Here is a 17,015-nt window from a genome sequence, read left to right on the forward strand (position 1 = left end):
TTCTGCACTGTCAGAGGGTCAGTACCGAGGGAGTGCCGCACTGTCAGAGGGTCAGTACTGAGGGAGTGCTGCACTGTCAGAGGGTCAGTACTGAAGGAGTGCTGCACTGTCAGAGGGTCAGTACCGAGGGAGCGCCGCACTGTCAGAGGGTCAGTACCGAGGGAGTGCTGTACTGTCGGGCATGGCATCTTTCCAATGAGATATTAAACTGAGGCCCTGTGTGCCCTCTCTGGTGGATGTAGAACACTCCATTATACTATTTCTCTGGTGACCTGGTCAATATTTATCTCTCAGTTGTCATCAGAAAAACAGATTCTCTGGTCATTGTCACAGTGTTGGTATTGGGATCTTGCTGTGTGTAAACCGTGCCACCCCTTATAAACGTAAGTCTTCACTTTGTGGGAGTTTTTTAATCCAGGTTTTAAAGACGAGGCAATGTTTTTTATTAAGTGCACGATTCTTTTTTTTCCCCCAATTAAGGGGCAATTTAGCGTGGCCAATCCCCCGCACATCTTTGGGTTGTGGGGGTGAGACCCACGCAGACACGGGGAGAATGTGCAAACTCCACACAGACAGTGGCCCAGGGCCGGGATTCGAACCCAGGTCCTCAGCGCCGCAGTCCCAGTGCTAACCACTGCGCCACATGTCGCCCTTCGTTTGGACACTATTTGGTAAATCTCCCGCTGTGGCAGCGACACTCTGGCAAAGCAGCTCGGCGCTTGTTCAGTCTGATTTTCAGGCTGCTTTGTTCCTTCACAAAAAAAACTCCGGTAGTATTTGGAAAGGCAAGAAGGATGGTTTCCAGGTCGGTGAACGAGGAAAGCCGCAAAAGTTCTTCTGGGATGGAGGAAATTAAGAGCTTCCGGTTGAAAGAAAGATTTATGTTTCTATAACACCCCAAAGCGATTGACAACCAGTCTGTTCTAATGTGAGACAGGGTGGGGTACATAATTTGAATGAGATTAGCTCTTCCACACATGCTGATTCTGTACTGAATCCACACCCAGCAGCTTTATATATTATTTATTCAGAGCATGTGCTGACTTTCCAGACCATTTGCTGTCAGCCCAACACGTCACTTGCTCTGTGCTATTTTCATCAAAGCAAAATACACTTTCAAAAAAAGTTAGCAGAAAGTTGGACCGAAACTGAGGTGCGACCAGCCGGTGAGTTAATCCCTCATGTGAATGACGCACTATTACTCATAGCCCAGCCATTCAAACCCTGATCTGCAGTAAAGCCAGTCCTGTGACTCATTTAAATAACCGGTAGCTGTCGAGGCTACAATCTAACTGAGGCGTTCAGAGGGTTTATGTACATCTACACCACGTCGACTGCAGTCGTTCTCAAGCCCATTTAGGAATGGAGAAGACAGGCGCTAGGCTGGCGAACCACACCCACATCCCGTAAAAGCAAACATTTTAGTAAAGAATAATAGATACTCAGGAATGAGTTACAGACTGGAATCTAATCGAGGGGTTCGGTGTGGTTTATATATAGAATAACAGATACCTGGGAGTGAGTTACAGACTGGAATCTAATCGAGGGGTTCAGGGTGGTTTATATATAGAATAACAGATACCCGGGAGTGAGTTACAGACTGGAATCTAATCGAGGGGTTCGGGGTGGTTTATATATAGAATAACAGATACCCGGGAGTGAGTTACAGACTGGAATCTAATCGAGGGGTTCGGGGTGGTTTATATATAGAATAACAGATACCCGGGAGTGAGTTACAGACTGGAATCTAATCGAGGGGTTCGGGGTGGTTTATATATAGAATAACAGATACCCGGGAGTGAGTTACACACTGGAATCTAATCGAGGGGTTCAGGGTGGTTTATATATAGAATAACAGATACCCGGGAGGGAGTTACAGACTGGAATCTAATCGAGGGGTACAGGGTGGTTTATATATAGAATAACAGATACCCAGGAGTGAGTTACAGACTTGAATCTAATCGAGGGGTTCAGGGTGGTTTATATATAGAATAACAGATACCCGGGAGGGAGTTACAGACTGGAATCTAATCGAGGGGTTCGGTGTGGTTTATATATAGAATAACAGATACCTGGGAGTGAGTTACAGACTGGAATCTAATCGAGGGGTTCGGGGTGGTTTATAGATAGAATAACAGATACCCGGGAGTGAGTTACAGACTGGAATCTAATCGAGGGGTTCGGGGTGGTTTATATATAGAATAACAGAACCCCGGGAGTGAGTTACAGACTGGAATCTAATCGAGGGGTTCAGGGTGGTTTATATATAGAATAACAGATACCCGGGAGTGAGTTACAGACTGGAATCTAATCGAGGGGTTCGGGGTGGTTTATATATAGAATAACAGATACCCGGGAGTGAGTTACAGACTGGAATCTAATCGAGGGGTTCGGGGTGGTTTATATATAGAATAACAGATACCCGGGAGTGAGTTACAGACTGGAATCTAATCGAGGGGTTCAGGGTGGTTTATATATAGAATAACAGATACCCGGGAGTGAGTTACAGACTGGAATCTAATCGAGGGGTTCGGGGTGGTTTATATATAGAATAACAGATACCCGGGAGTGAGTTACAGACTGGAATCTAATCGAGGGGTTCAGGGTGGTTTATATATAGAATAACAGATACCCGGGAGTGAGTTACAGACTGGAATCTAATCGAGGGGTTCGGGATGGTTTATATGTAGAATAACAGATACCCGGGAGTGAGTTACAGACTGAAGTCTAGTCGAGGGGTTCGGGGTGGTTTATATATAGAATAACAGATACCCGGGAGTGAGTTACAGACTGGAATCTAATCGAGGGGTTCGAGGTGGTTTATATATAGAATAACAGATACCCGGGAGTGAGTTACAGACTGGAATCTAATCGAGGGGTTCGAGGTGGTTTATATATAGAATAACAGATACCCGGGAGTGAGTTACAGACTGGAATCTAATCGAGGGGTTCGAGGTGGTTTATATATAGAATAACAGATACCCGGGAGTGAGTTACAGACTGGAATCTAATCGAGGGGTTCAGGGTGGTTTATATATAGAATAACAGATACCCGGGAGTGAGTTACAGACTGGAATCTAATCGAGGGGTTCGGGTGGTTTATATATAGAATAACAGATACCCGGGAGTGAGTTACAGACTGGAATCTAATCGAGGGGTTCGGGTGGTTTATATATAGAATAACAGATACCCGGGAGTGAGTTACAGACTGGAATCTAATCGAGGGGTTCAGGGTGGTTTATATATAGAATAACAGTTTCCCGGGAGTGAGTTACAGACTGGAATCTAATCGAGGGGTTCGCGGTGGTTTATATATAGAATAACAGATACCCGGGAGTGAGTTACAGACTGGAATCTAATCGAGGGGTTCAGGGTGGTTTATATATAGAATAACAGATACCCGGGAGTGAGTTACAGACTGGAATCTAATCGAGGGGTTCAGGGTGGTTTATATATAGAATAACAGTTTCCCGGGAGTGAGTTACAGACTGGAATCTAATCGAGGGGTTCGCGGTGGTTTATATATAGAATAACAGTTTCCCGGGAGTGAGTTACAGACTGGAATCTAATCGAGGGGTTCGGGGTGGTTTATATATAGAATAACAGTTTCCCGGGAGTGAGTTACACACTGGAATCTAATCGAGGGGTTCAGGGTGGTTTATATATAGAATAACAGTTTCCCGGGAGTGAGTTACAGACTGGAATCTAATCGAGTGGTTCGGGATGGTTTATATATAGAATAACAGTTTCCCGGGAGTGAGTTACAGACTGGAATCTAATCGAGTGGTTCGGGGTGGTTTATATATAGAATAACAGTTTCCCGGGAGTGAGTTACAGACTGGAATCTAATCGAGGGGTTCGGGGTGGTTTATATATAGAATAACAGTTTCCCGGGAGTGAGTTACACACTGGAATCTAATCGAGGGGTTCAGGGTGGTTTATATATAGAATAACAGTTTCCCGGGAGTGAGTTACAGACTGGAATCTAATCGAGTGGTTCGGGATGGTTTATATATAGAATAACAGTTTCCCGGGAGTGAGTTACAGACTGGAATCTAATCGAGTGGTTCGGGGTGGTTTATATATAGAATAACAGACACCCGGGAGTGAGTTACAGACTGGAATCTAATCGAGGGGTTCAGGGTGGTTTAGAAATAGAATAACAGATACCCGGGAGTGAGTTACAGACTGGAATCTAATTGAGGGGTTTGGTGTGGTTTATATATAGAATAATAGATACCTGGGAGAGAGTTACAGACTGGAATCTAATCGAGGAGTTCGGGGTGGTTTATATATAGAATAACAGATACCCGGGACTGAGTTACAGACTGGAATCTAATCGAGGGGTTCGGGGTGGTTTATATATAGAATAAAAGATACCCGGGAGTGAGTTACAGACTGGAATCTAATCGAGGGGTTCAGGGTGGTTTAGAAATAGAATAACAGATACCCGGGAGTGAGTTACAGACTGGAATCTAATCGAGGGGTTCGGTGTGGTTTATATATAGAATAATAGATACCCGGGAGTGAGTTACAGACTGGAATCTAATCGAGGGGTTCGGGGTGGTTTATATATAGAATAACAGATACCCGGGAGTGAGTTACAGACTGGAATCTAATCGAGGGGTTCAGGGTGGTTTATATATAGAATAACAGATACCCGGGAGTGAGTTACAGACTGGAATCTAATCGAGGGGTTGGGGTGGTTTATATATAGAATAACAGATACCCGGGAGTGAGTTACAGACTGGAATCTAATCGAGGGGTTGGGGTGGTTTATATATAGAATAACAGATACCCGGGAGTGAGTTACAGACTGGAATCTAATCGAGGGGTTCGGGGTGGTTTATATACAAAATAACAGATACCCGGGAGTGAGTTACAGACTGGAATCTAATCGAGGAGTTTGGGGTGGTTTATATATAGAATAACAGATACCCGGGAGTGAGTTACAGACTGGAATCTAATCGAGGAGTTTGGGGTGGTTTATATATAGAATAACAGATACCCGGGAGTGAGTTACAGACTGGAATCTAATCGAGGAGTTTGGGGTGGTTTATATATAGAATAACAGATACCCGGGAGTGAGTTACAGACTGGAATCTAATCGAGAGGTTCGGGGTGGTTTATATACAGAATAACAGATACCCGGGAGTGAGTTACAGACTGGAATCTAATCGAGGGGTTCGGGGTGGTTTATATATAGAATAACAGATACCCGGGAGTGAGTTACAGACTGGAATCTAATCGAGGGGTTCGTGGTGGTTTATATACAGAATAACAGATACCCGGGAGTGAGTTACAGACTGGAATCTAATCGAGGGGTTCGGGGTGGTTTATATATAGAATAACAGTTTCCCGGGAGTGAGTTACAGACTGGAATCTAATCGAGTGGTTCAGGATGGTTTATATATAGAATAACAGTTTCCCGGGAGTGAGTTACAGACTGGAATCTAATCGAGTGGTTCGGGGTGGTTTATATATAGAATAACAGTTTCCCGGGAGTGAGTTACAGACTGGAATCTAATCGAGGGGTTCGGGGTGGTTTATATATAGAATAACAGTTTCCCGGGAGTGAGTTACACACTGGAATCTAATCGAGGGGTTCAGGGTGGTTTATATATAGAATAACAGTTTCCCGGGAGTGAGTTACAGACTGGAATCTAATCGAGTGGTTCGGGATGGTTTATATATAGAATAACAGTTTCCCGGGAGTGAGTTACAGACTGGAATCTAATCGAGTGGTTCGGGGTGGTTTATATATAGAATAACAGACACCCGGGAGTGAGTTACAGACTGGAATCTAATCGAGGGGTTCAGGGTGGTTTAGAAATAGAATAACAGATACCCGGGAGTGAGTTACAGACTGGAATCTAATTGAGGGGTTTGGTGTGGTTTATATATAGAATAATAGATACCTGGGAGAGAGTTACAGACTGGAATCTAATCGAGGAGTTCGGGGTGGTTTATATATAGAATAACAGATACCCGGGACTGAGTTACAGACTGGAATCTAATCGAGGGGTTCGGGGTGGTTTATATATAGAATAAAAGATACCCGGGAGTGAGTTACAGACTGGAATCTAATCGAGGGGTTCGGGGTGGTTTAGAAATAGAATAACAGATACCCGGGAGTGAGTTACAGACTGGAATCTAATCGAGGGGTTCGGGGTGGTTTATATATAGAATAACAGATACCCGGGAGTGAGTTACAGACTGGAATCTAATCGAGGGGTTCAGGGTGGTTTATATATAGAATAACAGATACCCGGGAGTGAGTTACAGACTGGAATCTAATCGAGGGGTTGGGGTGGTTTATATATAGAATAACAGATACCCGGGAGTGAGTTACAGACTGGAATCTAATCGAGGGGTTGGGGTGGTTTATATATAGAATAACAGATACCCGGGAGTGAGTTACAGACTGGAATCTAATCGAGGGGTTCGGGGTGGTTTATATACAAAATAACAGATACCCGGGAGTGAGTTACAGACTGGAATCTAATCGAGGAGTTTGGGGTGGTTTATATATAGAATAACAGATACCCGGGAGTGAGTTACAGACTGGAATCTAATCGAGGAGTTTGGGGTGGTTTATATATAGAATAACAGATACCCGGGAGTGAGTTACAGACTGGAATCTAATCGAGAGGTTCGGGGTGGTTTATATACAGAATAACAGATACCCGGGAGTGAGTTACAGACTGGAATCTAATCGAGGGGTTCGGGGTGGTTTATATATAGAATAACAGATACCCGGGAGTGAGTTACAGACTGGAATCTAATCGAGGGGTTCGTGGTGGTTTATATACAGAATAACAGATACCCGGGAGTGAGTTACAGACTGGAATCTAATCGAGGGGTTCGGGGTGGTTTATATATAGAATAACAGATACCTGGGAGTGAGTTACAGACTGGAATCTAATCGAGGGGTTCGGGGTGGTTTATATATAGAATAACAGATACCCGGGAGTGAGTTACAGACTGGAATCTAATCGAGGGGTTCGGTGTGGTTTATATATAGAATAACAGATACCCGGGAGTGAGTTACAGACTGGAATCTAATCGAGGGGTTCGGTGTGGTTTATATATAGAATAACAGATACCTGGGAGTGAGTTACAGACTGGAATCTAATCGAGGGGTTGGGGTGGTTTATATATAGAATAACAGATACCCGGGACTGAGTTACAGACTGGAATCTAATCGAGGGGTTCAGGGTGGTTTAGAAATAGAATAACAGATACCCGGGAGTGAGTTACAGACTGGAATCTAATCGAGGGGTTCGGTGTGGTTTATATATAGAATAATAGATACCCGGGAGTGAGTTACAGACTGGAATCTAATCGAGGGGTTCGGGGTGGTTTATATATAGAATAACAGATACCCGGGAGTGAGTTACAGACTGGAATCTAATCGAGGGGTTCAGGGTGGTTTATATATAGAATAATAGATACCCGGGAGTGAGTTACAGACTGGAATCTAATCGAGGGGTTCAGGGTGGTTTATATATAGAATAACAGATACCTGGGAGTGAGTTACAGACTGGAATCTAATCGAGGGGTTGGGGTGGTTTATATATAGAATAACAGATACCCGGGAGTGAATTACAGACTGGAATCTAATCGAGGGGTTCGGGGTGGTTTATATATAGAATAACAGATACCCGGGAGTGAGTTACAGACTGGAATCTAATCGAGGGGTTCGGGGTGGTTTATATATAGAATAACAGATACCCGGGAGTGAGTTACAGACTGGAATCTAATCGAGGGGTTCGTGGTGGTTTATATACAGAATAACAGATACCCGGGAGTGAGTTACAGACTGGAATCTAATCGAGGGGTTCAGGGTGGTTTATATATAGAATAACAGATACCTGGGAGTGAGTTACAGACTGGAATCTAATCGAGGGGTTCGGGGTGGTTTATATATAGAATAACAGATACCCGGGAGTGAGTTACAGACTGGAATCTAATCGAGGGGTTCGGTGTGGTTTATATATAGAATAACAGATACCCGGGAGTGAGTTACAGACTGGAATCTAATCGAGGGGTTCGGTGTGGTTTATATATAGAATAACAGATACCTGGGAGTGAGTTACAGACTGGAATCTAATCGAGGGGTTGGGGTGGTTTATATATAGAATAACAGATACCCGGGACTGAGTTACAGACTGGAATCTAATCGAGGGGTTCAGGGTGGTTTAGAAATAGAATAACAGATACCCGGGAGTGAGTTACAGACTGGAATCTAATCGAGGGGTTCGGTGTGGTTTATATATAGAATAATAGATACCCGGGAGTGAGTTACAGACTGGAATCTAATCGAGGGGTTCGGGGTGGTTTATATATAGAATAACAGATACCCGGGAGTGAGTTACAGACTGGAATCTAATCGAGGGGTTCAGGGTGGTTTATATATAGAATAATAGATACCCGGGAGTGAGTTACAGACTGGAATCTAATCGAGGGGTTCAGGGTGGTTTATATAGAGAATAACAGATACCTGGGAGTGAGTTACAGACTGGAATCTAATCGAGGGGTTGGGGTGGTTTATATATAGAATAACAGATACCCGGGAGTGAATTACAGACTGGAATCTAATCGAGGGGTTCGGGGTGGTTTATATATAGAATAACAGATACCCGGGAGTGAGTTACAGACTGGAATCTAATCGAGGGGTTCGGGGTGGTTTATATACAAAATAACAGATACCCGGGAGTGAGTTACAGACTGGAATCTAATCGAGGAGTTTGGGGTGGTTTATATATAGAATAACAGATACCCGGGAGTGAGTTACAGACTGGAATCTAATCGAGGAGTTTGGGGTGGTTTATATATAGAATAACAGATACCCGGGAGTGAGTTACAGACTGGAATCTAATCGAGAGGTTCGGGGTGGTTTATATACAGAATAACAGATACCCGGGAGTGAGTTACAGACTGGAATCTAATCGAGGGGTTCGTGGTGGTTTATTTATAGAATAACAGATACCCAGGAGTGAGTTACAGACTGGAATCTAATCGAGGGGTTCGGTGTGGTTTATATATAGAATAACAGATACCTGGGAGTGAGTTACAGACTGGAATCTAATCGAGGGGTTCGGGGTGGTTTATATATAGAATAACAGATACCCGGGAGTGAGTTACAGACAGGAATCTAATCGAGGGGTTCGGTGTGGTTTATATATAGAATAACAGATACCCGGGAGTGAGTTACAGACTGGAATCTAATCGAGGGGTTCGGGTGGTTTATATATAGAATAACAGACACCCGGGAGTGAGTTACAGACTGGAATCTAATCGAGGGGTTCGGGGTGGTTTCTATATAGAATAACAGATACCCGGGAGTGAGTTACAGACTGGAATCTAATCGAGGGGTTCGGTGTGGTTTATATATAGAATAACAGATACCCGGGAGTGAGTTACAGACTGGAATCTAATCGAGGGGTTCGGTGTGGTTTATATATAGAATAACAGATACCTGGGAGTGAGTTACAGACTGGAATCTAATCGAGGGGTTCGGTGTGGTTTATAGATAGAATAACAGATACCCGGGGGTGAGTTACAGACTGGAATCTAATCGAGGAGTTTGGGGTGGTTTATATATAGAATAACAGATACCCGGGAGTGAGTTACAGACTGGAATCTAATCGAGGAGTTTGGGGTGGTTTATATATAGAATAACAGATACCCGGGAGTGAGTTACAGACTGGAATCTAATCGAGGGGTTCGGGGTGGTTTATATACAGAATAACAGATACCCGGGAGTGAGTTACAGACTGGAATCTAATCGAGGGGTTCGTGGTGGTTTATATATAGAATAACAGATACCCAGGAGTGAGTTACAGACTGGAATCTAATCGAGGGGTTCGGTGTGGTTTATATATAGAATAACAGATACCTGGGAGTGAGTTACAGACTGGAATCTAATCGAGGGGTTCGGTGTGGTTTATATATAGAATAACAGATACCTGGGAGTGAGTTACAGACTGGAATCTAATCGAGGGGTTCGTGGTGGTTTATATATAGAATAATAGATACCCAGGAGTGAGTTACAGACTGGAATCTAATCGAGGGGTTCGGGATGGTTTATATATAGAATAACAGATACTCAGGAATGAGTTACAGACTGGAATCTAATCGAGGGGTTCGGTGTGGTTTATATATAGAATAACAGATACCTGGGAGTGAGTTACAGACTGGAATCTAATCGAGGGGTTCGGGGTGGTTTCTATATAGAATAACAGATACCTGGGAGTGAGTTACAGACTGGAATCTAATCGAGGGGTTCGTGGTGGTTTATATATAGAATAACAGATACCCGGGAGTGAGTTACAGACTGGAATCTAATCGAGGGGTTCGTGGTGGTTTCTATATAGAATAACAGATACCTGGGAGTGAGTTACAGACTGGAATCTAATCGAGGGGTTCGGTGTGGTTTATATATAGAATAACAGATACCTGGGAGTGAGCTACAGACTGGAATCTAATCGAGGGGTTCGGGATGGTTTATATATAGAATAACAGATACTCAGGAATGAGTTACAGACTGGAATCTAATCGAGGGGTTCGGTGTGGTTTATATATAGAATAACAGATACCTGGGAGTGAGTTACAGACTGGAATCTAATCGAGGGGTTCGGGGTGGTTTCTATATAGAATAACAGATACCCGGGAGTGAGTTACAGACTGGAATCTAATCGAGGGGTTCGTGGTGGTTTATATATAGAATAACAGATACCCGGGAGTGAGTTACAGACTGGAATCTAATCGAGGGGTTCGTGGTGGTTTATATATAGAATAACAGATACCCGGGAGTGAGTTACAGACTGGAATCTAATCGAGGGGTTCGTGGTGGTTTATATATAGAATAACAGATACCCGGGAGTGAGTTACAGACTGGAATCTAATCGAGGGGTTCAGGGTGGTTTATATATAGAATAACAGATACCCGGGAGTGAGTTACAGACTGAATCTAATCGAGGTGTTCGGGGTGGTTTATATATAGAATAACAGATACCCAGGAGTGAGTTACAGACTGGAATCTAATCGAGGGGTTCGGTGTGGTTTATATATAGAATAACAGATACCCGGGAGTGAGTTACAGACTGGAATCTAATTGAGCGGTTCGGGGTGGTTTATAGATAGAATAACAGATACCCGGGAGTGAGTTACAGACTGGAATCTAATCGAGGGGTTCAGGGTGGTTTATATATAGAATAACAGATACCTGGGAGTGAGTTCAGACTGAATCTAATCGAGGGGTTCGGGGTGCTTTATATATAGAATAACAGATACCCAGGAGTGAGTTACAGACTGGAATTTGGACTTGATTTTGGAAAAGAGTAAAAACAACAGGGTTGTGGTGATGGGAGACTTCAACTTCCCCAATATTGACTGGGACTCACTTAGTGCCAGGGGCTTAGACGGGGCGGAGTTTGTAAGGAGCATCCAGGAGGGCTTCTTAAAACAATATGTAGACAGTCCAACTAGGGAAGGGGCGGTACTGGACCTGGTATTGGGGAATGAGCCCGGCCAGGTGGTAGATGTTTCAGTAGGGGAGCATTTCGGTAACAGTGACCACAATTAAGTAAGTTTTAAAGTACTGGTGGACAAGGATAAGAGTGGTCCTAGGATGAATGTGCTAAATTGGGGGAAGGCTAATTATAACAATATTAGGCGGGAACTGAAGAACATAGATTGGGGGCGGATGTTTGAGGGCAAATCAACATCTGACATGTGGGAGGCTTTCAAGTGGCAGTTGAAAGTAATTCAGGACCGGCATGTTCCTGTGAGGAAGAAGGATAAATACAGCAATTTTCGGGAACCTTGGATAACGAGAGATATTGTAGGCCTCGTCAAAAAGAAAAAGGAGGCATTTGTCAGGGCTAAAAGGCTGGGAACAGACGAAGCCTGCGTGGAATATAAGGAAAGTAGGAAGGAACTTAAGCAAGGAGTCAGGAGGGCTAGAAGGGGTCACGAAAAGTCATTGGCAAATAGGGTTAAGGAAAATCCCAAGGCTTTTTACACGTACATAAAAAGCAAGAGGGTAGCCAGGGAAAGGGTTGGCCCACTGAAGGATAGGCAAGGGAATCTATGTGTGGAGCCAGAGGAAATGGGCGAGGTACTAAATGAATACTTTGCATCAGTATTCACCAAAGAGAAGAAATTGGTAGATGTTGAGTCTGGAGAAGGGTGTGTAGATAGCCTGGGTCACATTGAGATCCAAAAAGACGAGGTGTTGGGTGTCTTAAAAAATATTAAGGTAGATAAGTCCCCAGGGCCTGATGGGATCTACCCCAGAATACTGAAGGAGGCTGGAGAGGAAATTGCTGAGGCCTTGACAGAAATCTTTGGATCCTCACTGTCTTCAGGGGATGTCCCGGAGGACTGGAGAATAGCCAATGTTGTTCCTCTGTTTAAGAAGGGTAGCAAGGATAATCCCAGGAACTACAGGCCGGTGAGCCTTACTTCAGTGGTAGGGAAATTACTGGAGAGAATTCTTCGAGACAGGATCTACTCCCATTTGGAAGCAAATGGACGTATTAGTGAGAGGCAGCACGGTTTTGTGAAGGGAAGGTCGTGTCTCACTAACTTGATAGAGTTTTTCAGGGAGGTCACTAAGATGATTGATGCAGGTAGGGCAGTGGATGTTGTCTATATGGACTTCAGTAAGGCCTTTGACAAGGTCCCTCATGGTAGACTAGTACAAAAGGTGAAGTCACACGGGATCAGGGGTGAGCTGGCAAGGTGGATACAGAACTGGCTAGGTCATAGAAGGCAGAGAGTAGCAATGGAAGGATGCTTTTCTAATTGGAGGGCTGTGACCAGTGGTGTTCCACAGGGATCAGTGCTGGGACCTTTGCTCTTTGTAGTATATATAAATGATTTGGAGGAAAATGTAACTAGTCTGATTAGTAAGTTTGCAGACAACACAAAGGTTGGTGGAATTGCGGATAGCGATGAGGACTGTCAGAGGATACAGCAGGATTTAGATTGTTTGGAGACTTGGGCGGAGAGATGGCAGATGAAGTTTAATCCGGACAAATGTGAGGTAATGCATTTTGGAAGGTCTAATGCAGGTAGGGAATATACAGTGAATGGTAGAACCCTCAAGAGTATTGAAAGTCAAAGAGATCTAGGAGTACAGGTCCACAGGTCATTGAAAGGGGCAACACAGGTGGAGAAGGTAGTCAAGAAGGCATACGGCATGCTGGCCTTCATTGGCCGGGGTATTGAGTATAATGTTGCAGCTGTATAGAATCTTAGTTAGGCCACACTTGGAGTATAGTGTTCAATTCTGGTCGCCACACTACCAGAAGGATGTGGAGGCTTTCGAGAGGGTGCAGAAGAGATTTACCAGAATGTTGCCTGGTATGGAGGGCATTAGCTATGAGGAGCGGTTGAATAAACTCGGTTTGTTCTCACTGGAACGAAGGAGGTTGAGGGGAGACCTGATAGAGGTCTACAAAATTATGAGGGGCATAGACAGAGTGGATAGTCAGGGGTTTAGTAGTTTAGTCGGGCAGCATGGTCGGCACGGGCTTGGAGGGCCGAAGGGCCTGTTCCTGTGCTGTACATTTCTTTGTTCTTTGGAATCTAATTGAGGGGTTCAGGGTGGTTTATATATAGAATAACAGATTCTATACAGGAGTGAGTTACAGACTGGAGTCTAATCGAGGGGTTCGGGGTGGTTTATATATAGAATAACAGATACCCGGGAGTGAGTTACAGACTGGAATCTAATCGAGGGGTTCGGGGTGGTTTATATATAGAATAACATACCCGGGAGTGAGTTACAGACTGGAATCTAATCGAGGGGTTCGGGGTGGTTTATATATAGAATAACAGATACTCAGGAGTGAGTTACAGACTGGAATCTAATCGAGCGGTTCAGGGTGGTTTATATATAGAATAACAGATACCCGGGAGTGAGTTACAGACTGGAATCTAATCGAGGGGTTGGGGGTGGTTTATCTATTGCATAACAGATACCCGGGAGTGAGTTACAGACTGGAATCTAATTGAGGGGTTCCGGGTGGTTTATATATAGAATAATAGATACCCGGGAGTGAGTTACAGACTGGAATCTAATCGAGGTGTTCAGGGTGGTTTATATACAGAATAACAGATACCCAGGAGTGAGTTACAGAGTGGAATCTAATCGAGGGGTTCGGGGTAGTTTATATATAGAATAACAGATACCCGGGAGTGAGTTACAGACTGGAATATAATCGAGGGGTTCAGGGTGGTTTATATATAGAATAACAGATACCCAGGAGTGAGTTACAGACTGGAATCTAATCGAGGGGTTCAGGGTGGTTTATATACAGAATAACAGATACCCGGGAGTGAGTTACAGACTGGAATCTAATCAAGGGGTTCAGGGTAGTTTATATATAGAAATACAGATACCAAGGAGAGTGTTACAGACCGGAATCTAATCGAGGGGTTCAGGGTGGTTTATATATAGAATAACAGATACCCGGGAGTGAGTTACAGACTGGAATCTAATCGAACGGTTCAGGGTGGTTTATATATAGAATAACAGATACCCTGGAGTGAGTTACAGACAGGAATCTAATCGAGGGGTTCAGGGTGGTTTATATACAGAATAACAGATACCCGGGAGTGAGTTACAGACTGGAATCTAATCGAGGGGTTCAGGGTAGTTTATATATAGAAATACAGATACCAAGGAGAGTGTTACAGACCGGAATCTAATCGAGGGGTTCAGGGTGGTTTATATATAGAATAACAGATACCCGGGAGTGAGTTACAGACTGGAATCTAATCGAACGGTTCAGGGTGGTTTATATATAGAATAACAGATACCCGGGAGTGAGTTACAGACTGGAATCTAATCGAGGGGTTCGGGTGGTTTATATATAGAATAACAGATACCCGGGAGTGAGTTACAGACAGGAATCTAACCAAGGGGTTCGGGGTGGGTCCTGGGTCACTGTCCGTGTGGAGTTTGCACATTCTCCCCGTGTCAGCGTGGGTTTCACCCCCACAACCCAAAGATGTGCAAGGTAGGTGGATTGGCCGCGCTAAATTGCCCCTTAATTTGAAAAAAAATGAATTGGGTACTCTAAATTTTTTTTAAAAGATGTGCAGGGTAGGTGGACTGGCCACGCTAAGTTGTGCCTGAATTGGAAAAGAAATAATAATTGTGTACTCTAAATTTATTTGAAAAATATTGGATATGTGAGATTATACAGTCCACACCATATGATTCATTGCATCAGCGGTATTGTTTATTATTCAGAATCCTATAGATCACATCATATATAACACATGTATACCTAATCCTTTTGAGACTCTAGAGTTCTCTCAAGGTGACAACATCAGCTCCCAGATCTCTTTCGGAATAAGGGAATACATTTGCATTCGTTCTGTCATTCAGATCATGCTGGATCTCAATTGCATTTTCCTATCTTTGCTCCCAATTCCTTGATACCCGAAACCAACAAAGATTTACTGATCTCAGTCTGCAAAATCACAATGGACAGTTTATTAAAGAGCCTTTGGCCCAGGCAGCGCAGAGGACAAATCATCCACTCTGAGCCCTCTGGCACAATAGGAGTGAATCCTGAGCTAGCAGACTGCATTACGTGTGGTAAATATGGGGCAGCACGGTGGCGCAGTGGTTAGCCCTGCTGCCTCACGGCGCCGAGGTCCCAGGTTCGATCCTGGCCCTGGGTCACTGACTGTGTGGAGCCTGCACATTCTCCCCGTGTCTGCGTGGGTTTCCTCCGGGTGCTCCAGTTTCCTCCCACAATCCTGAAAGACGTGCTATAGGTGAATTGGACATTCTGAATTCTCCCTCAGTGTACCCGAACAGGTGCTGTAGTGTGGCGACTAGGGGATTTTCACAGTAACTTCATTGCCTACTTGTGACACTAATAAAAATTATTATTATTAATAGATAGCTTATTGATGGTTGGCGCAGTGGTTTGAAGGGCCACTTTTCGTGCTGTAAAACTCTATGACTATCTCAGTGTACTTCCCAGGAGTGAATAACAAGCAAAACTTTGCCACCAGGCCAGAGAAAGAGGCATTCGGACATGGAAACGTCAAACTTTGTCAAAGATGTTGGCTTCAAGGAGCTTTGAAAAGAAAGACAAAGAGGTTTAGGTAGGGAATTTGAGAGGCTAGAGTCTCGGAACCTGAAAGTAAAGGCCAATTAAATTCAAGGATGTGCAAGAGGCCAGAATTGGATTGGCACAGTGATCTTGGAGGGTTGTGGGGCTGGAGAAGGTTCTAGAGTTAGGGAGGAGGTGAGGGCACAAAGGGACAAATATTAGGATGAGCGTTAAAATCGAAGTGTTCCCAAGACAGGCAGCCAGTAGAGGTTAGCGAGTACAGAGGTGTTGGGTAAACGAGTTCGGACACAGGCAAGCAGAGTTCTGGCTGCAGTCAAGTAAAGAGTTAATTAAATCACGAAACTGCCCACCTTCCCAAGCCCAGCAGGTAAACCAACATATCCGGCCCTTACCTGCAGCTCCACAATCAGCACATTTGTTATTCTCTCCCTCTCCCAGTAGCTGCAGGAGAATCCTCTTATTCATGTCCCTGATGTTCATAGTTTCAGACTAAGTCAGAGCAGTTTGTGCATGTGTGTGCAGAAACCAGGCTGATAGTCAGATCTCGTCGATCTTAAACCCCTCCAATGTTGTGCGTCCACCAGTTAACCAGTCTACTCTTTGAACCCTGCTCTCTTATATCCAACCCAGACTTTCTAATCTCCTCCCTGTTTGTAGTTTTAGCTGTCAGGAGCCACACCTCCTGCCTGCTGCTGAGTTCCTGTCTCTGGTGTCACTCACCAGGGGGGTTTTCCCTTTGTCCCAATAGGAAATGCAAATTCCTTCCAGTATTACTTTTCCCCATTTTTACTGGTGGCCCATTTTAAGATATACAAGACCAGTTTGGGCCAGTGTTCTTATATCCATGTTTTTTTCCCCATCTTTCATGATTACAAACCCTGCGATTTTCCTTTGGAACATGGAAGA

The 17,015-nt window shown here is 44.1% G+C and overlaps 1 protein-coding gene across 1 annotated transcript in view; it reads right to left on the reverse strand.

Moving 5' to 3' along the window:
* Positions 1-16,728, reverse strand: part of adap2 (ArfGAP with dual PH domains 2) — a 62,140-nt gene extending 45,412 nt beyond the window's left edge. The window contains exon 1 of the mRNA XM_072483791.1: positions 16,502-16,728. Coding sequence (XP_072339892.1) covers positions 16,502-16,589 — 88 coding nt within the window. The 5' untranslated portion in view covers positions 16,590-16,728. The remainder of the gene's footprint in view (positions 1-16,501) is intronic.
* Between the last annotated feature and the right edge of the window lie 287 nt (positions 16,729-17,015).

This window comes from Scyliorhinus torazame, chromosome 18, assembly GCF_047496885.1.
Source record: "Scyliorhinus torazame isolate Kashiwa2021f chromosome 18, sScyTor2.1, whole genome shotgun sequence".
Lineage (NCBI taxonomy): Eukaryota > Metazoa > Chordata > Chondrichthyes > Carcharhiniformes > Scyliorhinidae > Scyliorhinus > Scyliorhinus torazame.